This window comes from Cajanus cajan, chromosome 2 (assembly GCF_000230855.2).
Source record: "Cajanus cajan strain Asha chromosome 2, NIPB_CcT2T_4, whole genome shotgun sequence".
NCBI lineage: Eukaryota > Viridiplantae > Streptophyta > Magnoliopsida > Fabales > Fabaceae > Cajanus > Cajanus cajan.
This window is the reverse complement of record NC_138518.1, coordinates 56341979-56368756: the sequence shown is the minus strand read 5'-3', so window position 1 is coordinate 56368756 and position 26778 is coordinate 56341979. Positions and strand designations below refer to the sequence as shown.

The 26778-nt window shown below is 29.5% G+C and overlaps 1 protein-coding gene and 1 long non-coding RNA gene across 2 annotated transcripts; both read right to left on the bottom strand.

Annotated features, from left to right (window-relative positions):
- Positions 1 to 933: 933 nt before the first annotated feature.
- Positions 934 to 20318, bottom strand: LOC109787724 (uncharacterized). Its single transcript, XM_083069769.1, has 10 exons — positions 20303 to 20318; positions 9075 to 9153; positions 8955 to 8997; positions 7618 to 7702; positions 6693 to 6777; positions 3220 to 3322; positions 2872 to 2928; positions 2449 to 2511; positions 2242 to 2348; positions 934 to 1381 (listed from the first exon to the last, which is right to left on the bottom strand). Exons 1-10 carry the CDS (start codon positions 20316 to 20318, stop codon positions 1282 to 1284), a joined length of 738 nt encoding a protein of 245 aa, XP_082925895.1. The 3' UTR covers positions 934 to 1281.
- Positions 20319 to 22073: 1755 nt separating this feature from the next.
- Positions 22074 to 23683, bottom strand: LOC145954383 (uncharacterized). The gene is made up of 3 exons (XR_014431586.1): positions 23388 to 23683; positions 23273 to 23347; positions 22074 to 22388 (listed from the first exon to the last, which is right to left on the bottom strand). It is a non-coding gene; the product is annotated as an uncharacterized LOC145954383 (long non-coding RNA).
- Positions 23684 to 26778: the final 3095 nt, after the last annotated feature.

The window sequence follows — 26778 nt, the reverse complement described above, 5'->3', positions numbered from 1 at the left end:
ACAATTAATTCTTGTAACTTTTTTTTATAATGAAAAGGATAAATTATTAATATGATATCAGTTTTCATGAATGAGATGAGACACATCTAAAATCCAATATAGATAAAATACAATACATTTTGTGGCATGATGGTATTTATGTGAATTGTTAAGAATTTGAATAGTTTTACTTTACTACAATGTCAAATATGGTATTTTTCATATGAGAAATTTATATATCATGATATGTTAGACATCATAAATTTGATATTTAACATTGTAGATTTTTCATTATATTAAAAAATGCAATAATGATGATTAATTGGATCTTTGATCCAAATGAGACAACTCAATATATAGTAGTTGTATTATCAATTAAAAATAATTATTGAATCAGAATTTGTTTTTCTGGAGATAATCGATTATGAGACTTAATGGTTGAAAAGTCATTAAGAAAAATATTCCTTTGAGAATATAATTTAAAAATTTGTATGGTAAAGCTATTGTTAAAAGTATATTTTTTTTTATAGAATTTGTGGGGTAAATAATTGCTTAAAGTAAAAAAAAATTAATTTATTATTTAAAAATTAACTAACAATATGTAATATTATATTAGTTATTTAAGAGTATACGTAAAAAATAAAACTAAAAATAGATTAATACTAAAATATTTTGGTCACTCAATTTAACACCAATTCTTATTATTTAGAAAAAATTTTCTTTAATACAATTTTATTTATCATATTAAATTTTTTTCTCGTATATATAGTATGTCACTTAAAAAGTCACTACAAAAAATGTGTGATTTGTGGCGGTTATTTTGGCTCCTTGTGGCGGTTAAAAACCGCCACAAATCGCATTACCGGCGTCATTAATAACCGCCGGATCTACGGTCGCCAAAAGCCGTTTCCGGCGGATATTTTGTAAACGCTGGTTTTAAGCGCCAGAAAATTCGATCCCTTTGTGGCGGTGTGAGACCGCCATAAAATACATTTTTGTTTGACTTGTTTTACATTTTCTGGCGGTTTAAACCGCCACAAAATTCATCTAAATTTTGCTTGATTCAACATTTATGGCGATTTTAAACCGCCAGAAAATTGTTTTTTTTTTTTTACACTTTCTTACACTTTTAAATCGTCAAAAAATTGCATTTGGGAGCTATTTATTGGCCTAATAAAGTACTTGACAAGACCGATCAAATTTATCACCCATTCCAAAAACCGGTGAAATTAGCATTCCGAAAGAAAATAGCAAATAATTATACAGGGAACAAGATAACACACTTCAGGATAATTGTCACCATCAATCTTCTGCAAACGCGTAATGAGTTCCCGGGCAGACTTTTTTATAGATTGTATAAGCTATGTCCAAAACTAGCATATCATCTGGTCCAGGAAGGTAACTGCAAAATTACATAAAAAAATTACAAATATAAAATATAACATGTTTGTCAAAGAAAGAGTTAATATAACCTAGACAACACATAGAAGTAAAAAAAACAAGACAGTAGATCTGATTTATCATGCCAAAAGGTTACAGGTCAAAATAGCTTCTTCCTAAAAAAATCTTTAGAACATTCACTCCATTGCAAGTCAAACTCCATCCATAAATCTTTACATTATAAAATACCACTCTTAAATAAGTTTTCAAAACCAAACTTAGAAGCTTAGTATTGGATCACTTTATCACTTAGAAAAGTCTAGGATGATAACCTGTCACTTGATTATTAAAAGCATAATAATTTAGAAATAAATAGAGATGTCATAGAAATAGAAAATCTAATGAAAGCATACAAGATTGTGAAACAAACAAAATATCATTCAATTTTAAGTCTTAATTAACAAATTATTATTAGAAAAATATCATTCAAATTTAAGTCTTAATTAACAAAATATATACCTCAAACAGAAACATTAAGTTTTCAAGTAGAAGAATCTATAAAGCTATATGTTCCAAACAGCGGTACTAAACTACTAGTTCTTATCTTGGGCAATTAAATACAAGTCAATAAACGGTACTTGTTGCAAATGATCGTATGAAATTTATGTTTTATAATTACCCCCAACAAAATTTTGAGGCCACCAAGTCAAAAGCAAGTGGCTCTAGCTAGAACAAATTAACCCGTCATAAACCTTAGCATTAGCCACCTCCAAAATACAGGATATCACAACCTACTCAATTCATATACATGGAGAAATTATATTAATTTAAAATATAATACCATCAAGTATACTAAACAGTCTGCATTCAAAATAAACTCACATGTCATAACTTTGAGCCTCCACAATTGTATGTTCCATGTCAAGCTGCCCTAGAAATGAAGGCTTTGATGTGAATGCTGATAGATGCTGAGCAAGATTAATGTGCCTCTGGGGAAATAATTTAAAACATATTATGATTTGATACTCATTAAGAGAATCTTGTAAATGTCTCAATGAAGTATCAAAATTACAACAAAAATGTTCTTACAGTCATCTCTGGCAATGAGTTCAGCTTTTTCACAAAGTCATTCAACTCGGAAACTGTCTGTGTCTGGATGTCATGGAAAGCAATATATTATAAAGTCTTTACAAATCTATTTTAATTTTCCCAATTATATAAAAACTTTATAAAGTGCTTTTCAAATTTTTTCAACACAATTTATTCAAGCTGTAGTTTTATAGCATCTATCAAACAAACATCCAACTTTAAAATTACCTCTGACCGTAAAGTATAGCAGCAAAACTACTTGGAAAATTTAGTGTATTATAATTTCAAAGAAATAAAAGGAAACAACAGGACATCAGTGGATTCACTGCTATTACTTTCACATGAAAAGTTTGGTTACAAAAATAGATACTTTTGCAAAATTGGCAGTAAAATAAATGTCCGAGTAAAAGACCATCTACTTACAGTAGTTGTCATTTTTGTGTAGTCTTGCTTCATGGAAGTAGCTTTTTGACGTAAAAACTGCAATACTAACACAATCCATACAAGGAAATGTTATTTAAAGAAATACTATGAGCAAAAGGAAAATGAACAACAAAAGAAGTGTAAAGAAATGGAAAATGGATGTCTGAACTATGGCTAAAAAGAGGTTTCAGAGAAAAAGTCAGCCAAAGAAAATCAGCATAGAATCAATGACTAGAAAATCAGCTAAAAAGTTAAAAATCAGCCAAAAAGTCAGCAGAAAGAGACAAACAACAAATCCAATTTTTTTTTATCCCTTCACTAAAATTAAAAGTTCAGAAGATGTTTTACCTTTGAATGAAAATCTTCATTCCACACAATTTTTTTTCCATTGTCAAGAGAGCCATACACGAGTGTCCAAACTGTCCCCTTGAAGAATGCCCGGCAAGACACTCTGCAGCAAAATATATGGTTTGAAATCATGCAGAAATTTAATTGGGAACAAGGATTCATGGGTTTACAATTATAAAAAAAAGTAGCAAATTCTATGTTTTCTTTTTTATTAAATATAGTATAAAATGCAGCAAACATCATGTGTGAATTAATTCAATGTAGAACTTAGATTTCTTAACCAATGTAGGATTACTAATAGCAACCATTGAAAATATATTTATATGTACATTAAGATTTAAATAAAGTATTAGCACTAAAAGTACTACACACTGCATGTTTATAACACCAAACAGAAATGCCTAATGCAAATTTTGGGCATGCTCTATCGCCATTTCAACACATTTGAGTGGCATTCTAGTTCTGTTTCATAATATCCCAAAGATGTTTTGACAAGTTATCATACACTACAATCCAGCCCCAAACTCCAAGTAGGAATGGCCAAACTTTAACTCTAATACTAGGATCAACACCCTGCATCAAATTTAAAAATGAAATCAATTTCATAGAAAAACACCAAAACAACAAATTTAAAATCTAGATAAGCAAATTAGTAAACTCACTCCACTGCAAACTCTTTTCAAGAACTTAATTAAAAAAGTAAAATGGAGGGATATTAAGATTAAGATGCGTACCATCAACGCGCGAAGAGGGTCGGAAGCAGCGAAAATCTTGCGCTATGGTACAAATGGAGGAAATATCTGAAGATTTGAATCTAAAAAAGCAAACAAATTTGTAACTCACTAATTGGTAGCTAAAAAGCAAACAAATCCACCACACAAAAATTCGAATCGATGAAAATTTGGGATTAGGGTTTCACCTTTACAATCGGATTTGTGGTAGCGTTTCCCAATTATCAAATTGCCTTTTTCAAATTCTCTAAACAGATCAAACACATAATCCATTGCATCCATTTTCTGCCTCTCTCTTTCTCTAACTTTTATCCAGGATTTGAAGAAGAAGCGCCATATGAGGACTTCGAGATCAAATATAAGATGTTTCTTTCCATTCCTCGTGAGCCACTTATTTCTCCAAAACAAGAGAGAAAAGTGATTTTCCTCCTTTTTCCCAATAAGTCGACTGAGTTTGAATGTGAGAATCGAATTCTAAATATAATAATAATATTATGTTACGTTAAATACATAAGATTTATAATTTTTATATTGATTTTTTCATTTTATAAAATAAAATAAAATAAAATAAATGTGTTGAGCAATTAAGTTAGTGGAATGGAAAGATGTTACTCGAATGTGGATTAGGTGCCATAAAAGATAATTAAATTCTGATGTTTAAAAGCGCAAAAAAATGCAGTAATTTTTGGCAGTTAATATAACTGTCACAAAAATAGGACTTTTTGGCGGTTTTCTAAAACCGCTAGAAAACGAACGCTAACAAACTCCGACTTTTTTGTAGTGAGTTATTTTAAAACTATTTAAATAATTTATAATTTTTCATTTTAAAATTAGTTTAGTAGCTTATAATTTCGAGAAATGCATGATAAAAATTATAATGTATATTTGGAAAAAAAAATATTTTTTAGTAGCTTACAGTTTTATGAAATACCCTCTATATATTATGTGTCACTTTTCTTTACATACACTATGCATTTGGAAAAAAAAAATGTGTTTACAAATAAGTGTGATTTGATTTGGTTAGAAGTATTTTAACATTTAAATTTGAAAACCAAATACGATTTTGGAACTTTAAAATCCAAATCGCTAATTTGTGATTTTTTATCGGTTTCAATTTTTTGAATTGATTTACGTTTTTTAGTTGGTTTGACTAGGTTTTGAACATCCTTAGTCTTACATCGTTAAAATTAGAGGAAATATAATAGTTTATAAAGTATATACATACTTTATTAGTTAAAAGTCTTTTGAGTTATGACTAAAAGCAAAACTGTGAAAATTTAAAATCTAAAATAGACAATATATCTTATTATTGTAGAAATGTGTGTACTATTACCCGAATAACCCCTCACAAATAACAATAAGATACACTACAAAAAAATGTGTGATTTGTGGCGGTTATTTTGGTGGTTTCTGGCGGTTAAAAACCGCCACAAATTGCATTACCGGCGTCATTAATAACCGCCGGATCCACGGTCGCCAAAAACCGTTTGTGGCGGATATTTTGTAAACGCTGGTTTTGTGTGCCAGAAAATTTAATCTCTTTCTGGGGGTTTTTAAACCGCCACAAAATGCATTTTGGTTTGACTTGTTTGATATTTTCTGGCGGTTCAAAACCGTCACAAAATTGCAGCTCTGTTTGACTTGTTCATCATTTTCTAGCGGTTTTAAACCGCCACAATATTCATTTTAATTCTACCCAGTTCAAGATTTCTGACGATTTTTAAACCTCCACAAAATTATTATTATTTTTGGTTGTTTACATTTTCTGGTGGTTTTAGATTGCCATTTCTCGCATTTTCTAACAATTTTAAACCGTCAAAAATACACTTTATTTTACGGTAAATTTTTTTTTAAATATATTTGGAATTATTTTAAAAGCGCATTTTTATTATAAATTGACAAATAATATTCTGTATATTTTAGAAATTTATCAAATTATTATTTAAAATTATCACTAACCATATTAATCATTAAAAATTAATAATGACTATATTATATTGTTATTTAATTCAAGTAACTTATAAATAAGAATTTTACTTGTCAAATTCTAGGATCACTTATTTTAATAAATTATACATATAATTATAATAATATTTATGTGTTTTGTATGTTTCTTGTTCAAATATAATTACTTAAAGATACATTAAATTAACAACTTTTAACATTCTAAAAAAAAATCAAGACAACATCTAGTCATAGGTCTAGCATGACATATTTTTTTATTATTAAGACATTAACATCCATCAATTTTAAAACATATCCAACATATTAAGTAACTCAAAATCAAATTCATGATCAATCCATGATTTATCCATTACTACATCCATCTGACAAGGTTCAAGAAGAAGAAAAAACTAGATAAGTAAATTAATTTACTTATTTAAGCCAATTAGTCCAATATCAGTAGACTCTTTGTCTCATAAGCATAAACATCTTCAATATCATAAAAGAATCATATGAATGCATACTTGCTTTGTAAGTTTTAGTGCCACAAATATTTTGACATATAAGGAGATAATCAGATAAACAAATAGAAAGCTGCGTGTATTAAATAATACAAATCCCATACGTCTATACATATAACATGCCTAGAAAGTAGTTATAGATATCCTTAATATATAACTTAACCAATTGGTAAATATCACACCAGTTTAAAAATTGAAATACTACTAAATTAAAAGGCATATTATATTATAAGTCAAACATTTTTCTTTTTACATTTATGTCAAACAAACAGATTACCTTGCAAGTTTTGCTTCCTTAAAAATGGCCAGTTGCTGGGAGAAAAATGATTTGCAAGAACTGCACCCACAAGCAAGTGTAAAAACTGAAACATAATAAATCCATGAGCAGCAGAGATTTTTTTTGTAAGTAAAAGATACAAATAATAAATCCATAGAGACTGACATAGATTAGTTGAAATTTAATTGTAAGTAGTATTTGATGGAACTGGGAAGGGAACTGAATTTCCTCTCTCATGTGGGTTTTTTGTTATTTTGCTGAAATTTAATTGGCTGAAAGAAACCTCCACCATTATGCAGTTATGTGTGGTAAGTAAAATTTTCCTTTTTCAGATGGGCTGGCATAACACAATGAAAAGAAAACAATGTCTATGATCAATGTGTGCACTGTAAAATTTGTACTTTCCAGATGGACTGACATGAAGAAAAGTGCTGATACCCTGTCCGGGAGATTACTGTTACATAATTTTGGCAACTTAAAGAGTTAAAGCAAGGAAAACGGTAGGTCCAATTTTAAATTTATAGCATTGAATGTTAAATTAGATGGTGTATGAACAGGGTTTATCTTAAATAAATCTCGCTGGGAAAAATTATCTGTAAAACTATCCATGTATCATTTTGACTTACTATTCTTTTCATATGATATAAATATGTAACTAGATATGGAAATCTAGCAGAAGCACATGAAGTGGGCCAAATCCAAAATCGAATGGAGCAAACTATTTTTAAAAATGTGTACGGTAAGGGTGACAAATAGATCTAGGAAATTTCTGGAGAAATGAGCCCATACAAACCACACTGAATCATGAGTATGATTTTTCAATAAACTAATCAATGAATCTAAAAACTAATAACTTTTTCTTGTATTCGACAAGAGAAAACATGGTAAAGATACAAATAAAAGGTGAAATTGGGTACAAACTCACCTTCAATCACAATGCTTTTGTGCACCTGCCTTAAGTGCGTGATTGTTACGCAAGCATCTGCTTTGACTGATCCACGAGAATCAAGCTACCAAAGAATAATATTCACCAATTTGAGTTTTCCTTGCATAGATTGATTACGAGTCATATCTGCCAATTCCAATACCTTGCTTAACACCATAATTTACTTAATTGTCAAGTTTTAATTTAAGCTTAAGCCACAATTTAGAGGTCCAACAACAATAAGGCATCCATGATCCAACGTGAAAACTCTATAATGATTAACCAAGATTTGTGATGAGAAATTGAGAATAGAACAAAACAAGATTAACCAATGAATGAAATGAATTTTCATTATTTTTAAGCTTTATAATGATTTTATAATTAACAGAAAACCTCTAATCCATACAACACACCAGCATGTTTCTGGTGCTCATCCTTTACAAAATAAGTGTCAACAATGTTTCTGGTTCAGACACAGGAATTGAGGAAGAATGTGAACATAAGTTAGCTGAGGTTTGAGACAGATTTGATGAAGATATGGCTAAGGGACAGAAGAAGCACATGATACCAATTAGAGTCTATGGTTGCAGAAAAATAGTAAAAAGAAAGAGAAAACAATATTGTAGAATAGTATTATAAAGAGAAACCAAAGTTACAACCCGCTATAAATCGAAATAAAATATATTTGTGTTTCACTAAGAAAAAAATGAAACTAAAAAAGTGACATTGGAGCAATAATTATGGAGAATGCATGCATGACAGTACGTGGTTCAGTAATTAACAAAGTTGGGGAGGACCATTTTCTGCAAAGTCGCTCTCACGAGTAATATATATACATAGTTACCTATGCACATAAGCATAAAGCATGAAAGCCAAATAATTACATACGTTTAAAGTGGCGGCGTAGGAAACATAGAAAACAGAGTATCTTGGAGTTTATTCCCTTTTCCTTGCCAGTTCTAAAACAAATTGATATCAAAGAACTTTCCTCACTTCCTCTACCAAGTCAACACATAGCCTCCTTGCTCACACAAAATTACATCACCAGTACTAAATACAACCAGATATCATACTGCTACACATTCATCAATATCTAAAACTGAATATATCTAAACCAGATTGCCTTTGGGATTGCAAGAGGGTATGTTTACTTGCACGAGGAATGATGCACCTAGATCATACATTGTGACATAAAGCCACAAAATATAATTATACAATATAATTACACCTCCAAAGTATCACACAACAAATCGTTCTCCGCATAAATAGAAACCAACGAGCTCCACGAAATAACATCCTCAACCAAAAATAAATAAAGAACATTTGTATTCCCTTACCTTAAATTTGTAATCTCTGAAAAAATTGTTCCACCTAAAGCCTCTGAAGAAAAAAATTATAATGAAATATTATACAAAGGAAAAATAGGGAATCAAAATGGATATGAATCGAAAACTCACCTTAAATGAAAAATCGATCGAAGAACAGCGTAAAGAAGAGAGAGCTTTTTTTGCGAAATCACTAACCCCAAATTGAACACTTAGCGAAATGCTTTCATCGCAAATTGGCTCACGAACGATTGTGTTGAGCGTGAAATAAAGCTGAAGGTTTAACGGAAGAAGTTTGAGAGTGAAGCAAAAGGTTTAATGGAAAAAGAAGAAGCGAAGTAGAAGAAGAAGCGAAGCAGAGCTATGGATTGAAGGTGAAGCAGAACATATGAGCGTGAATGACGTGCCCTAAGTGAAGCAATTCTCCCTTCAAAAAAAAAAAGTGAAGCGATTCTAATAAATTTTTTATTCTTTTAATTCTTTTAATGAAAATAAAAATATTTTTTAATTAACTTGTACACGTGATGAGAAGAGAACCGGATATTTAAACATTGTGGAGTTTTAAAATCGTCGAAACTTTAATTATTTTGTGGCGATTAAAAACATCGCCAGAATTATAACATTTTGTAGCGGTTTATTAAAACCGCTGAAAAAAAACTGCCACTAATTAACTAATTTTTTGTAGTGATATAACTCTCCTCTTGATAAATATATCACTCCCATAAACCCTAACAAAAAACCATAACTCTAACAATGATATTAGAGTTGCTGATTGGATTCAAGGTTGGGCCAAGGACAAGGTTAACAAGTCCTTACTTTAGACCCCTTAAAAAAATATTTTATATTAATATTTATCAGCATTTCAATTTGTACAATGAAAAGGCTAAATATATTTATTATATATAGTTAAAATTTATAGTAAATTATATATGTAATTTATAATTTATTTTTAAAATATTAAAATTGAAATCATAAATAATTATGATAAATAAAATCAAAATTAAATAAAAAGTTTAAAAAATTCTAAAAACCCTCTCGTCAAAGAAAATTTTCCAAAAATACTCTCGCACAATATATATGTTTGTGTTTAATATATAGGTGTTAATAGAGATGAGAGTTGATTTGTGTTATTAGTGTTGAGGTTTTCAAAGATGATGTATGATATAGTGATGATGACTTAGTTTGAAATTGTTTCATGTTGTTAGAGTTATTTCTTTAAAGCTTTTATATTATATATATATATATATATATATATATATATATATATATATATATATATATTGTTTCTTTCACAAGATTACACTTATTTTTTCATGTGTTGTACTGTGATGGACATATTTGACATGGAAGGAAGTCAAGATTAAGTTAGAGGGCAACCTAGCTCGAATAAGAAGGCCATTGAGGAGATGAGGTTTTGTTGGTGATGTTTTGATACAACCATATAAAGTGTGTTTGGCCGATACCTACGACTTCTTTGTTTTCATTACTAATATTTGTAGTTTTATATGTGTGTGTACATGGATTATTGTAACCCCATAATGAGCTTTATATTTACAGTTGATAGGGGCAATAAATGTTTTATGTATTATGCACCTTTTACATATATTTGGAGCATGAACATTTAGATATTGTTTGCATGAGAATATTAAGTTAGATGACCTTTATGTTTGAGTTGTGCTAGTGTGGTGACATGTTGAATTTTTATAAATTACAAAGACAATAACAAATTTCAAATTTAAACTTTGTACTTTTATATCATGACAATTTTTCGTTATTAAACCAAAACTAAGTAGATGATTGTACTTTGTACTTAGTAGGGATAACAAAACTAGCCTTGATCAAAAGTAGGCTCATTGGCCCACTAAAAATTGATTGGTTAAGTTATGCATCTTAGCTTATTAGATTGTAGGGCTAAATGACAAGCTAGATCAAATTGGTCTGATGACTTGCCTAATTTTTATTTTTTTAGCATTAATTTTAAATAAGCCACATCAGATTTATTATATGAATAATTTATAATTTATTGTGTTGTAAATATATCATGCATTTGATTTATTTTATTATATGTAATTTAAGATATTTTGTACAATAAATTTGTCTAAAGAACTATTATTATTATAGTTACATATATATTATATTATGTAGCAAATTTTGATATTTATTATATAGTAAATTAAGCCAAATTTATTATAATATGAGATTTGTTTTATTATTTAAATATACTAATTTATGTGAATATTTTAGATTTTAAAAAAGAAATATGTTGAAAAAAATATTTAAAATAAATTAAAAAAAATTAAAAAGAAATTAACAACCAACTATCAATTTATTCTTAAATAAAATGAGTCAAAATATTCAACTTTTTTTAGTTAATAGATCAATTTGATCCAACCTATTTTTAGTGAGTTAAACATGTCTAAATGAATCGAGCTAGTCCATTTTACCGTATTTAATACTCAGATTATGATTATATGTTTAAAGTATTTATAGTTTTTTTTAGTCCTTTTTCTTTGTAATCATTATCATACGAAACATCAGTTATATAGTTTCATGAATATACAGTTTCATGAACTGACAAAAGTAGAATGTACAACCTTTAGCTTTGAATGTACCACCCGTGACATGCCACCACTCTTGAAAGGGGCAACCGACACCATACTTTTCTTTTTTTTTCTCACACCAATGGATTATTAATTTTTAATTGGATAATAATTCATAAAGTGTAGTGTTAATAAAATAAATCTTATCTCTTTTAATAAATTATATTACCTAGTAGGAAAAAAAATATCTCTTAATTTTTAAAAATATTAGATATAAAATATGTGACACCCTTACTACTCCAACACATATATAATATAATTTAATTAAGAAGAATAAACTTTCAAAGGGTTCGTAAAAGAGTTCATATAAAATTTCAAAACTGTTCTTTCTTCAATATAAGAAAATGACTGAAAAATAAAACTTTAAAGGTAAAATGTAAGAGTTTACAATTTTAAAATCATTTATTACAATACCAAATCCATATAAATATTCTGTCCTAAAAATCTTCTGCCCCGATGTCACATTATCAGAGCATTCCCATAATTTAACTATTGGCATTCTAGATGCCACTCGTAGCCGGATCTTCTTCACCTAAATATCCACAGTTTATACGGTGAGAAAAGAAAATATCTATATGCAAAGTACATACAAACACATCACAATATAATCTCATCATAATTCATTATTTAATAAAATATATATAGATATATATATATATATATATATATATATGTATATATATATATATATATAAATATATATATCGATCATTCATCATCTTCACATCTCAATTCACATTTAACATATCTCATTTCACATACATATCTCAATCCATCATAATCCACACCAATTATACAATTTACAACATCATTTCCATATTCATAATTCATGTCAATCTTACAATTAACAATATCATTTCCACATCCATAACTCACACCAATCTTACAATTAACAATATCATTTCCACATCCATAACTCACACCAATCTTACAATTAACAATATCATTTCCACATCCATAACTCACACCAATCTTACAATTAACAATATCATTTCCACATCCATAACTCACACCAATCTTACAATTAACACTATGTCAAGACCTCGCCACATCTGACACAAGTGATACAGGTTAATTGCCTCCCACACCAAACCAGGGTCACGCCCTCCCTGTAGCATCACTTACCCAGGGGCCGTGCCATCCCTAGTCATTAAGGAGTACGCTCGTCCCTGAAGCATCACCTACCCAGGGTTCGTATCATCCCTGATCATCCGGGAGTACGCTCGTCTCTGAAACATCAACTAGCAGGGTTCGTATCATCCTTGATCCTTTAGTGTGAGGAACCACAATCAAATTACAATCCATACAGTCTCTTACAATTAACCCTATGCCAGGGCTTCCATAATCGACATAAGTGGTGTGTGTTAACTGTCTTACTCATCCCACACCATGCTAGGGTCACGCCCTCCCTGTAGCACCACTTACCCAGGGGCCGTGCCATCCCTAGTCACCGATGTGAGGCACCACAATCACAATCATAATCACATTCATACAACATCTCATCTCATAATTCAAATTCACATCACGTACACAATTCCACCTCACATACACAACAGATAAGCCCAACAAAATAAAGGTTTACACACCCCTCAAGTAATTCACATCAAGATCATTCATTCTCATCAATCAATACAATAATAACATTCATAAATTAATATTATAAACAATGGAATTATCAATTTCATATAACTTTAACATAAACAATAAAACCCTCAATTCTTTCAAAACCAAACTCACAGGCACTTTTTTACAGTTTCGTTCTCCCTCTCAGATCATCATTCTTACAAATTAAATATATATTTCTAATCCTCAACACATACAGAATCTAATGGTATCATTAATTCCTCAAACAGAAATATTTCAATTTTTCCAAAACCTAGCCTACAGGCACTTTTCTATAATTTCGTTCTCTCTCCCAGAGCATCATTTTTACAAATAAATCATATACTCATAATTCGAAATTCATACCGAATCAAATAATGCCAATAATTTTTCAAACAGAAATAATTATAAAATTACTCATAATCCTAAGGGCTCTTCTTCTACCCAATTCCCTCATGCAACTCCACATATAAATAATCCCTTTTTCCCCCGTACCTGGATAAACAGCACTTGAAACTACAACAGGGATCTCTTGGTCTCCTCCTCTAAGTGCCCCATGGTCTTCAGAGAAGAAGAGGAGAAGAAGAAAGAACAGAAGAAAATAGGAAGTGAGAATGAGAGATGTGTGAAAATGAGAGGTGAGGGGCGCTATTTATAGGATTTCAGGCTCACCTACCGGAACGGCCCGTTCCAAAAGTGGAACGCCCGTTATGGACCCTTCAAATCTATGCAAATTTTTGAACTGGAACGGCCCGTTCCAAAACCAGAACGGCCCGTTCCCAATCCCAGCAGAACGGCCCGTTCTCCCTCTGGAACGGCCCATTCTCCCTCTGGAACGACCCGTTCTCCAAACCGGAACGACCCGTTCTCCCTCCAGAACGGCCCGTTCTGGTTCTCAAATTTTGGGCCTTAAACTTATTCCAGAACGGCCCGTTTCACTTTTGAAACGGCCCGTTCTGGGCAACGAATTGGGCCTACGGCCCGTTGAAAATTGGGCTGTTACAATACTTCCTTCCTTTATGAAATTTCGTCCCCGAAATTTTTGCAATGGTAGACTCCTCGCTTCTTACTTTCTAATTATTATACAACCTCACTACCTTATTGATATACAACTCTATCAAAAGATATCTAAGGGAAAAACAAGTAAACTTGGCAAGCCTATCCACTAAAACACAAATAGAATCAACCTCTTAAGCATCTCAGACAAACCTACAATTAAGGCCTATCCACTCATCATCTCACTTCCAAAATAGGACGTTTGAGTGCTACAAAATTCCTAAAGACTTCTAGCATACTAAACACAAGTATACAATTTCTCTACTCCTTTCTTCACCTTAGGTCACTTCACTTCCGCTGCGCTATTCAGATACATCCTCCTAAGGTTCCGATACATCTCATTAGCTCCTAAATATATATATATTAAGAGTACTGTTATGTCCTTCCTCTAAAATCATCTTCTTTAATTCAAGGTTACTATGCACCCAAGTTTATTCTTGCACCTCAAAACAACGTCGATTTCTACTCATAAATGGTTATCTATACTTCTACCAATCTTCTCCACTTGGTTCTCTAAGAAAGGATCTGACTTCTAGGCTTCTCTAATCTCATCCATTAATTCACTAGTCACTTTCAACACAATCAATTCAATGCTCCAAAGGATAATCTCATACACCAAGCATAAGTCTTTAAATTCTTCAATCAAATCCAACCCTTAAATCATCATAAAGGATATACTAGAGGTCATCATAATCAAGGCATCTGCCACAATATTGGTTTTACTTCTGTGATCATCTTTAAAGATTAAGCACCTAAGCGTAAGTTCACTAGGTATACATATCAGATCTCTAATTTCACCAATCCATCTACACCCAAGTCAAACTCTTATTCATCACCTTATCATATAGCCTCATATCTTGTCACCAAAATTAATCAATTAATTATACGTCTCCAATTTCCTTCAACAATTCACTCGTTACTCAAGTTATACCTAGTTTCATACTACTCGGAGTAATCTCATAAGTCAAACTTAAATCTTTAATTTCAGCCAAAAAGATCCATCTCTAGTCATAAGGAAAAATAATGTAGAGGGTTCCTACTCAAAGCATCAACCATCACATTGACTTTATGCAAATAACCACTAAGATTGAAATCCTAGTCCACAAAAATTCCAACTATCTCTTTTGTCTCATATTCAAGTCCTTCGGGTCAAACAAAATTTGAGGCTCTAATGATCACTAAATACCTCCAGCTTAGAATCATATAGGTAGTGTCACCAAATCTTAGTGTAAATATCATGATTGCTCACTCAATGTCATGGGTAAGGTAATTCCTCTCATGAATTTTCAATTGCCACTACAAGAAAAATGCTGATTTTCGACGGAAATTTCTGACGAAAATAGGTAAATTTCTGACAGATTTTGCTTTTTCCGACGGATTTCAATCCGTCGGAAAAAGTGGCGTCGGAAAAAAAATCCGCCGAAAATAATTTTTTCGACGGAATTTTCCGACAGAAAATTCTGTCGGAAAATTCTGTCAAAAATTTCCGACAGAAAAATCCGTCAGAAATTGCTGTCAAAATTTTCGACAGAAAAATCCGTCAGAAATTGCTGTCAAATTTTTCGACGGAAAAATCCGTGGAAATTATAATTTTTTTTTTAATTTTAATATTTATTAATGTAACAACTCTCATATTTGGCCTCTCAAGGGTTCTATTTCACAATATTTCACTGTTTAGCGTGTTTTATTCTTACTTGTGCAATTTCTGGGAGACTTCCCAGAAGGTCACCCATCCCAGTACTACTCCAGGTCAAACACGCTTAACTGTGAAGTTCTGATGAGTAAGCTACCGAAATGTCTATGTATGTTGTCAGTATAACTTGTACAAATTAATTCATTTAAGTCATCCTCAAATATACAATCTCATATTTGTACTATAATAATAATATATAATAATTTTATATTACGAATAATAATAATAATAATAATAATAATATATTTAATTATTCTTTATTTATATGTACTTACTTTTATAATTAACATCTACTTATTTTTATTTAAAATTATAATTTAAATTATTTAATTTTATAATTTATAATGATAATATAATTTATAAAATTATAAATATTTATTTATTACATACTTATAAATTAAATTTTAATATTTTAAATAAATTATTAATTAATTTAATATATTTATTTACCTTAAATCAAACATATAAAATTTAAAAAATGTATTTATCCTTATTTTTTTTCTTCTAATTATCAACTATTAATTAAATACTAACTTAAAATCTTATCTAATTATATATAATATTTTCATATCAAATTTAAAACCAGATATTAGTTATACAAAAATATTAAGATCATATAGTAAATTGTCAATAAGATTTTAGTTAAATAATTTAAAATAATTAATATTTCAATTATATTGTTAATTAGCAAATAATTTATTCCAAAACTAATTAATTTTTTATATTAATTATTAGTAAAATTTAATAACTTTTAATTTAACAATTAATTGGATCGATGAAATTTAACACACCATGAGTTATTGAGCGGAATAACTTTACCAAGAGTTATTTTGTAAGTTATCTTAAATCAAACATATAAAATTCAAATAATGTATTTATCCATGTTTTATTTTTTAATTATCAACTATTAATAAAATACTAACTTAAAATCTTATCTAATTATATCATAATATTTTCATATCAAATTTAAAACCAGTTCTTACATTTTCGACAAATATAAATTTGTCTGAAATATTCTATCAATAATATAACTTTTCTTACAAAAATTTTCTCATCAAAAATATAAATTTTTCGACAGATTTAATTTTGTTTTATAAAAAATCATCTTCGATTAATATAACATTTTGTATATATGATTTAAGAGTAAAAGATTTTCAATTTAACGGTTGAATTTACAAAATTCATATTTAATATAAAGTTATTGAGCGGTGTAACACTTAGTAAAATTTATACCATTGTAATTATAGCTCCCCTCATGTGTATATATATATATATATATATATATATATATATATATATATATATCTGTGTGTGTGTGTGTGTGTGTGTGTGTGTCTATATATATATATATGATTTAAGAGTAAAATGTTTTCAATTTAACGGTTGAATTTACAAAATTCACATTTAATATAAAGTTATTGAGCGGTGTAACACTTAGTAAAATTTATACCATTGTAATTATAACCCCCCTCATATATATATATATATATATATATATATATATATATATATATATATATTAAATGCGACTTTTACAATGTATTACACCGCTCAATAGCTTTATATTAAATGTGAATTTGGTAAATCCAACTGTTAGATTGAAAGTTCATATCTCTTATAGATTATATATACAAAACTTTATATTAATCCAAGATGATTTGATACTTCATTTTTATAAAACAAAATTAATGTAATATATTCATTTCAAAATACACTAAAATATGAACACTTGGATTATCTTCCAGTTGTTGTTCAATTTTAACAAAATTTGATATACACGTATAAAGTGATATGAACTTTCAATTTAACGGTTGGATTTACAAAATTCACATTTAATATAAAGTTATAGAGCGGCATAATACTTAGTAAAAGTTACACCGGTATAATTATAACCCCTTATATTATTTATTTATATATATATATATATATATATATATATATATATATATATACACACATACATATATATACAGCGACAGCTGCACGTTTGGAATAGTGAGGCACTTGCCCTCACTACTATTTGACATATACATAATTTTTTATCTAAAAAAATAATATATTTTAAAAAATAAAAATTATATTCTAATAAAATAAATATATAGATTCAGAAAAAATGTTTATTTATTTGATATCTGTCAAATTTTTGAAGGAAATTAATTCTCATGTGATAAAAAAATTTTCTTAATAATGAATTAATTTTTAAAAAAAGTTTAATTATAATATATATATATATATGTATATATATATATATATATATATATGTCTTAATATTCACATATATAATGTAATATATTAAAACAAATAATTTTTTGATAAAATAAAATTTGTAGCATGCATGTTTTTCTTGTGTTTTTTATTTATTGTATACGTTGATTGAAAAAATCAAAATAGTAAAATTGTATACATTGATTAAAAAAATCAAAATAAGAAAAACCATAAGATTTATATTCCATTTAGAATTGTTATTATAAGATATATTTTAAAATAAATTATCATCTAAAAATATATATTAGATATTAAAAACATATTTATATCATAAATAAATTAAACTTTATTTTTTATAAATTTAACATATAGATTTTTATATTTTTAATAGTGTTAAATTATTATAAAATAAGTCTATATGATTGTAGTTCTACCCAAATATTTAAAAAATATCTATGATAGATAAATAAGTCACACTTAAAATATATATTTTTAAAGAAAGTTAGGTTCAAACCAAGTAAATTATAATAAAATATAGTATAACCTAATTTATTTTCATCTTTAATACTAATCGTAGATATAAAAAACTTGTAATAAATAATTATAATATATATTTATACCTTTAAAAGATATATAAAATTTTTAATACTACAAATATATATAAGAAATTAAAAATAATAAATTAAAAATAAGAAATTAAAAAAGAAAGTAAAAATATAAATTAAAAATAAGATTTCTGACGGAAAATTCCGTCAGAAAATTCTGACGGAAAATTCCGTCAGAAATTTCTGACAGAATAGTTCTGTCAGAAATTTTCCGGCAGAAATTTTCGACGGATTTATTTTTTCGTCGGAAATTTCCGACGTCCGACGGATTTATATTTCTGTCAGAAATTTCTGATGGAAAATTTCCGACAGAAAATTCCGTCAGAAATTTCTGACGGAAATATAAATCCGTCAGAAATTTCCGACGGATCCATATCTGTCAGAAATTTTCCGTCGGAAATTTACATTTTTCTTGTAGTGTGCTTAGAAACATAAGCTATTACCCTTCCTCCTTGCATCTACATTACCTCCAAATTCATCTTAGAAGCATCACGGTATACCACATAAGACTTACTAAAATTCGGTAACATTATCCAATCTTTCCTTAAGAGTTTGAAACATACTCTCACATTTATTATCCCATACAAAGGCAACTCTTTCCTAGTCAATCTAGTCAAATAGTAAGCAACCTAGAGAAGTAATTGATGAAATGCTTTGGGGAGTTGAAAATAAGCATAGGTCCGGGGATCCTCGATATAGGTTAACCTTTTGAACTATTGTTGAATTCATGGGTAGGCAAAAGACAACTTAGTGAACTGAAACATCTTAGTAGCTAGAAGAAAAGAAAGCAAAAGTGATTCCTGTAGTAGCGACGAGAGAAACGAGAGCAGCCTAAACCGTGAACGACTATCTTAAAAATTTACTCAATAAATTTCCTATAAACTATCCCAATAAAACTTCTAACCTCACAAATTGACTTTTGATATCTCCCACTTAAGCATAACTTTTACCATAGGTAGATCTATGTTATATCCGTGCAAGAAATTACAAGGCTTAAATCTATCTTGGATATATCTTCAAAATTAACTCTAATATGATGTTATCACATCTTAAGGTCAATCTCACTAAACACACAACCATTCACTAATTAATCCATAAGGTCATCTATCCTCATATCCACATACATGCATATCATATTAGAACCTATTTAAACCTTCATATATATATCCTTCCCAATCATATATATAAATCTATCACTATTTTACACCATTTAACATGTGCATGAACTTAACTTTACCACATAGCATCATAAAACCTTGAACAACCTTACAATCCACATGACAACACCTCAGAACATTATAACAAAATCATTTTTATCCTTACATTGCCTAGTAACTCAAAAACATCATGATAGCATACATATCCCATCAATAACTGTCAAGGAAAATGATACCTAGAGAGTTACACTTGTCCAACGATCTCAATCCTATCTCAAAAGAAAGATAAAAGAATAAGTTATAACTCTTATGAAGACATGAGATTCTGAATAGATCCTCTTTTCAGCTAACAATTCAAAAATCACAACAGATATATTTAACGCTTATAACTAGCCTCTGATTACCAAAACAACTTAACTGGAGTTCTAAACCTTCATTTTACCTGATTCCAGTGCCATTGAAAAGATCACATCCAAGACTACAACTTCCATGAAGACCACAAAATCCAAATCTATCAATACGGTACTCCTACTAGCATAACAAAACTACAGTGAAAACATCTCCTACACTAGACAATAATAGTGCACTAACATCCCACAGAATACCTCAACCCTTCCAAACTTACTTCTTTCTACCTTAAACTCATATCCAAGCTTCCAACTACAATCCCTAAACGAAAATAATTCACCTATTCCACAAAAGACTTAGAGCTGAAATCAAATCCTCATGCAACCTAACCCCTAACAAGATTAATATGCAAGCATCAAAACTTAAGGAAATCACCAACACTTTGACCTTTCATCAAGAACACTCAAAGTTCTAATGCTCGACACATAACCTCTTGGATTCAATCATTACCACTATAGCTTTCAGAAACGCCACCAATCGTAAACTCTTAATACATTCGATAAGTCAATTTCTTACCCACATCCAAGCTTCCACTAGTTCTAGTTGGTTAGCAAGATTTCGTCTACTACCACTACTAGCACCTATGCTCGCAACACGAGCGATGCCACCCAACCACTACTTACATAAGCAAGAAGTATCAAAATAATTAAGCAATCATAAGATTAAAAAAGAGCAATCAAAAATAGCATCATCAAGTTATATAATGTCTATCAGACAAATCCTGAGAACACAATGCACACAAATAAATAACAACAACATAATCAATCATCACATTAGCACATCAATAATCTTCACACTCAATGCATTCCATCATTCATCTACCAAACAAACATAGTATACTCACAACTCACGACCGATTGGATCGACCTGCTCTGATACCACTAAATGTGAGACCCTTACTACCCCAACACATATATAATATAATTTAATTAAGAAGAATAAACTTTCAAAGGGTTCGTAAAAGGGTTCATATAAAACTTCAAAAATGTTCTTTCTTCAATATAAGAAAATGACTGAAAAATAAAACTTGAAAGGTAAAATGTAAGAGTTTACAATTTTAAAATCATTTATTACAATACCAAATCCATAAAAATATTCTGTCCTAAAAATCCTCTGCCCCGATGTCACATTATCAGAGCATTCACATAATTTAACTGTTGGCATTCTAGATGCCACTCGTAGCCGGATCTTCTTCACCTAAATATCCACAGTTTATACGGTGAGAAAAGAAAATATCTATATACAAAGTACATACAAACACATCACAATATAATCTCATCATAATTCATTATTTAATAAAATATATATATATATATATATATATATATATATATATATATATATATATATATGTATAATCATTCATCATCTTCACATCTCAATTTACATTTAACATATCTCATTTCACATACATATCTCAAACCATCATAATCCACACCAATTATACAATTTACAACATCATTTCCATATTCATAATTCATGTCAATCTTACAATTAACAATATCATTTCCACATCCATAACTCACACCAATCTTTCAATTAACAATATCATTTCCACATCCATAACTCACACCAATCTTACAATTAACAATATCATTTCCACATCCATAACTCACACCAATCTTAGAATTAACAATATCATTTCCACATCCATAACTCACACCAATCTTACAATTAACAATATCATTTCCACATCCATAACTCAAACTGTGACACCCTCTACCCCAACATAATTACAATAGATATAAACCATCTATATATAAATTCTTTCTTAGTCTAATATAAAATAATTATCTCAAGTATCATTGGGTAAAAGATGCACATTCATAATTTTCAACTGTAAGTATCAAATTGTCAAGAAATAATAAAATAAAGATTATAGATTAATCCCAGTAAAGGTGGCAGGGCCTCCTAGTTAGGAATTAACTTATAATCTTTTAGTAAAATTATAATATGACAAAAATACACACTTTCAACATAAATAACATAAAAATTACAAAAGAAAAATAATAATAATTTAACAATAAGTCTAGCTAATCCCGATGTCACATCCTATCAGAGCGAAACCCAAACAGAAGCCTAAGCTTCACCACCAACATCCTCAGCCTCATGCTAATTATCTGCATCATAATTTAAATATACACAAAAATGACAAGGGAGTGAGAAACTTCTCACTCAGTTGCAGATATAGAAATAAAAGTTAAATAGCACACACACACGCAATATAATTCACATATATAATCAATCTCACATATATGCTTATGTATAATGATTTTCTTGACTTGACTCACTAATGTATGCATGTGGCACCATACGGAAGTTGCAGAATTCATCACTGGTGACCCGAAGGCACACCTATACAATTGTCGGTGACCCTAAGGTACACCTATCATTGGTGTTCATACACCTCGTTAGCATATCGTGGGTGACCCAAAGGTACACCTTGTTAGTCGTGGGTATGCGGCCTCAGCGGCACACCTGGAGTAATATGTGCATATGATGCATGTCATACATTCACAGACTCAACCTTTAGCATGTTACACATATCATATTCATATTTCATAATTAAGAATTATTTCAATAATCCAATTTAATAGTCCAATAGTCCAACAGTCCAAACAGTCCAACAGTCCAAACAGTCCAATAGTCCAACAGTCCAACAATCCAACAGTCCAGAGGTTGCTTAGGTATCATATTTTTCAATAATAATATATTAAGATCTTTTAAGTAAAGTAGGAAGCTTAAAAGGTAATATAAGATAATAAGGAGGCTCAGCCTTCCATTTAAATAATAGATTACAAATTTATAAATACTTAGGAGGCTTAGCCTTCCATTCAAATAACAGATTCTAATATGTAAATAAATAAGATATAAAACAAAACACATCAATAATACATATTCAAAGAAATAAACAACAGGCAAGGGATCGGGAGCCAATCCAACAAACAAACTATTTAACAATTATTCCCACACCCCCAAGCGAGGTTTCCCACTCCCCCCTTACCTGGGTTTACAGAAATTTGGGCAGAATCTCCTCCTCTCTATTTTTCCTTAAAAGGAATCGGAATTAGGGCAGAATCTCTTCCTCTTTCTCCTTAAACAAGGCACTAGAGCAGAACCTCCTTTTCTTTCTCCTTCTCTCTCTCTTACTTTCTCTCTCTATTTCTCCAGAATTTCCTTCTCTCTAGAATTCTAAATTTTCAAAACCTTAAGTCCCTATTTATAGAATTTTTGAAGTTACTATGCACTATGCACTATTCATTAAAATAATATTATAAATTACTATGCACTATGCACTATTCATTAAAATAATATTATAAATTACTATGCACTATTCATTATTATATTCAAATTTATTATAAAATTTGAACCCGCGTCCCTCGTGCAGCCGCCCTTCATTGTGCAATTGCATAGTGAAATACTATTCATACATACGTATACGTAAATAGTAAAATACATATACATAAATAGTAAAATACATATACATAAATAGTAAAAATACGTATACGTAAATAGTAAAATACATAAATAAAATACTTATTCACATAATAAATACATAAAAAAAATATTTCTTTTCATTGAATAAAATTTGGGATGTTACAATTCTCCCCTCCTTTTAGAAATTTCGTCCCCGAAATTTTTGCAATGGTAAACTCTTCGCATTCTTACTTCTAATTCTTATGCAACATCACTACCTTGTTGATGTACAACTTTTATCAATTTCCTCAAAGGATTTGCTTAGGGAAAGATCTTGACGAATTTATCCACTTAAACAGAAACAAAATCAATTTCTTAAGCGTCTTAGACAAATCTTCCACTAGGGTCTATCTATTCACCATCTTACTTCCAAAATGGAGCATCTAAGTGCTACAAGATTCTTAAAAACTTCTAGTATGCTAACCATAAATATACAATTGCTTTACTCCTCTCTTCATCTTAGGTCACAAAATATCTTCTTAAGATTTTGGTACATCTTAGTAGTTTCTGAATGGATACTAAAGATACTCTTATGACCTTCTTCTAGGATTGCTTTATTAAATTCTAGCACACTAGGAATGCACAACTTATCCTTAAATCTCAAAACTCCATCCACTCCAAATTTAAACTCACTCTCCATATCTTGATTCAAGTTCTCTACTTCTCTTTCCATATTAGACCATCACGCTTCCCCTGCGCCACTCTGATACATTTTAGTAACTTCTAAATAAATGTTAAGAGTACTCTTATGTCCTTTCAAGTTTTATAACTAAACATCCAACTGTGTCCTTTCTAATCTCTTGCTTATTTGGGTCACTAATAAAGGATCTAACTCCTAGTTCCTCTAATCTCATCTATTAATCTGATAGTTACTTCCAACATAAATAATTCAATGCTACTAGGGTAATCTTACACATCAAGCATAAGTTTCTAAATTCTGCAATCAAATTCAATCCTTAAATCATCAAAATAATAATTTGGTTATCATTGTAATCCAGATATTTGCCACAACATCAACACCTAAGCATTAGATACACATATCAGATCACTAATTTTACTACTCTATCTACAACCAATTCAAACTCTTCTATGATCAATTCTAAAGATCAGGTACCTAAGCATAATGTACACTCGGTATCCATATCAGTTCTCTAGTTTCACCATTTCATCTTCACCCAAGTCATAATCATATCCATCACCTTAACCTATAGCCTTATAACTTGTTACCAAAATAAATCAACTAATTATGCTCCTATAATTTTCTTCAACAATCCATTCGTTATTCATACTTAATCTCACAATACTAGAAGTAACCTTATAATCCAAACTTAAATTTCTAATTTGAGCCAAAAAGATTCATCTCTCTAATCATAATGAAAGATAAAGATTTCCTCAAAACATCAATCACCACAATGGCTTTAGCCAAATAATAAGATCAAAATTTTACTCCTTAAGAAATTTCAACTATTTCTTTTATCTCGTATTCAACCCCTTTGGTCAAAAGATATTTAAGGTTCTTATGATCACTAAATACCTCAACCATAGAATCATATAGTTAGTGTCTCCAAATCTTAGTATAAATGACAAAGTCGCTAACAAGGTTATGGGTAAGGTAATTTCTCTCATGAATTTTCAATTTCTTAGAAACATAAGCTACTATCTTTTCTTCTTGCCACAATATTCTTCCTAAACCTATTTTCAGAGACATATTTATATATCACAATAATCTTACTAAAATCTAGTAATATTAACACTAGTCAATCTTTCCTTAAGAGTTTGAAAACTACTTCCTCAATTGTTATCCCATACTAATGTAACTCCTTTCTAGTCAATTCAGTCAAAGGTAATAGTAAGTAATTCAAAGAAGTAAGCAACAAAATGATTTGGGTAGTTAAAAATATACATAGGTTCAAGAATTCCTGATATAGATTATCCTTACGGTTGATTCCAAGGGTAGGCAAGAAACAACCTAGTGAACTGAAACATCTTAATAACCAAAGAAACGAAGGCAAAAGCAATTTTTATAGTGAGAGCAGTTTAAACCATGAACAGCTGTTAAAAAAAAAAAAATTACTCACTGAATTTTCATATAAACTATCAAACAAGACTCCTGATTTTACTAATTGACTCAAGTATCTCTCACTTAAGCACAACTTAGGTAAATCTTCCTCCGCAAGAAATTTCATGGTCTAAAATACTCACCTCATACAATCCAAATTCATACTTAGACAATCTAGTTTAAATCTATACTCTAATATGATCATCTCACATCCTAAGGTCAAAAACATTTTATTATCGCAACCCTCCACTGATTGATCCATAAAGTCATCTATTCTTATTTCTACATACATGTATATCAAATCATATTAGAATACCTTTTTCATAAATATCATTCCTAAGCATGTATGAATTGATCATTGCTTACATCCTATAACATGTACAAGAACCAACTTTTACTACTCTGCATTATATCATTTTAATAGACCTATCAAATACAAAACCTCAAAATATCATATTTAAATCTATTTTTATACCTAACAACTCAAAATATCATGATAGCATATATCTGCCTGACACACAGAGTTGTATTCATCCAAGTGATTTCAAACTTATCTCAAACGAAAGTTAAGTGAATAAGCTACAACTCTTTATGAAGACATAAGATTTCCAAGAGATCATCTCTTTAGCTAAAGATTCAAATATCACCACTAATAAATTCAGTGCTTACTAAATTTCTAATCACCAAGGCAGTCATAACTTGAAGTTCTAGATTTTTGTTTCATCTTATCCTAGTTCTATTGAAAAGATAATATCTAAAGCCATATTCTTCATAAAGACCTCAAAATATAAATTTTGTCGATATAATACTCATACTATCATAACAAACTATAATGAAAATATTTTCGACACCAAATAGCAATAATGTATCAATATATCTAATGCCACAAAATACCTCAACTTTTTCCAAATTCACTACTTAATTTCTCATTCAAGTCTCTCCTTACTTTTCTCAATCAAAACAACTCTCATGCT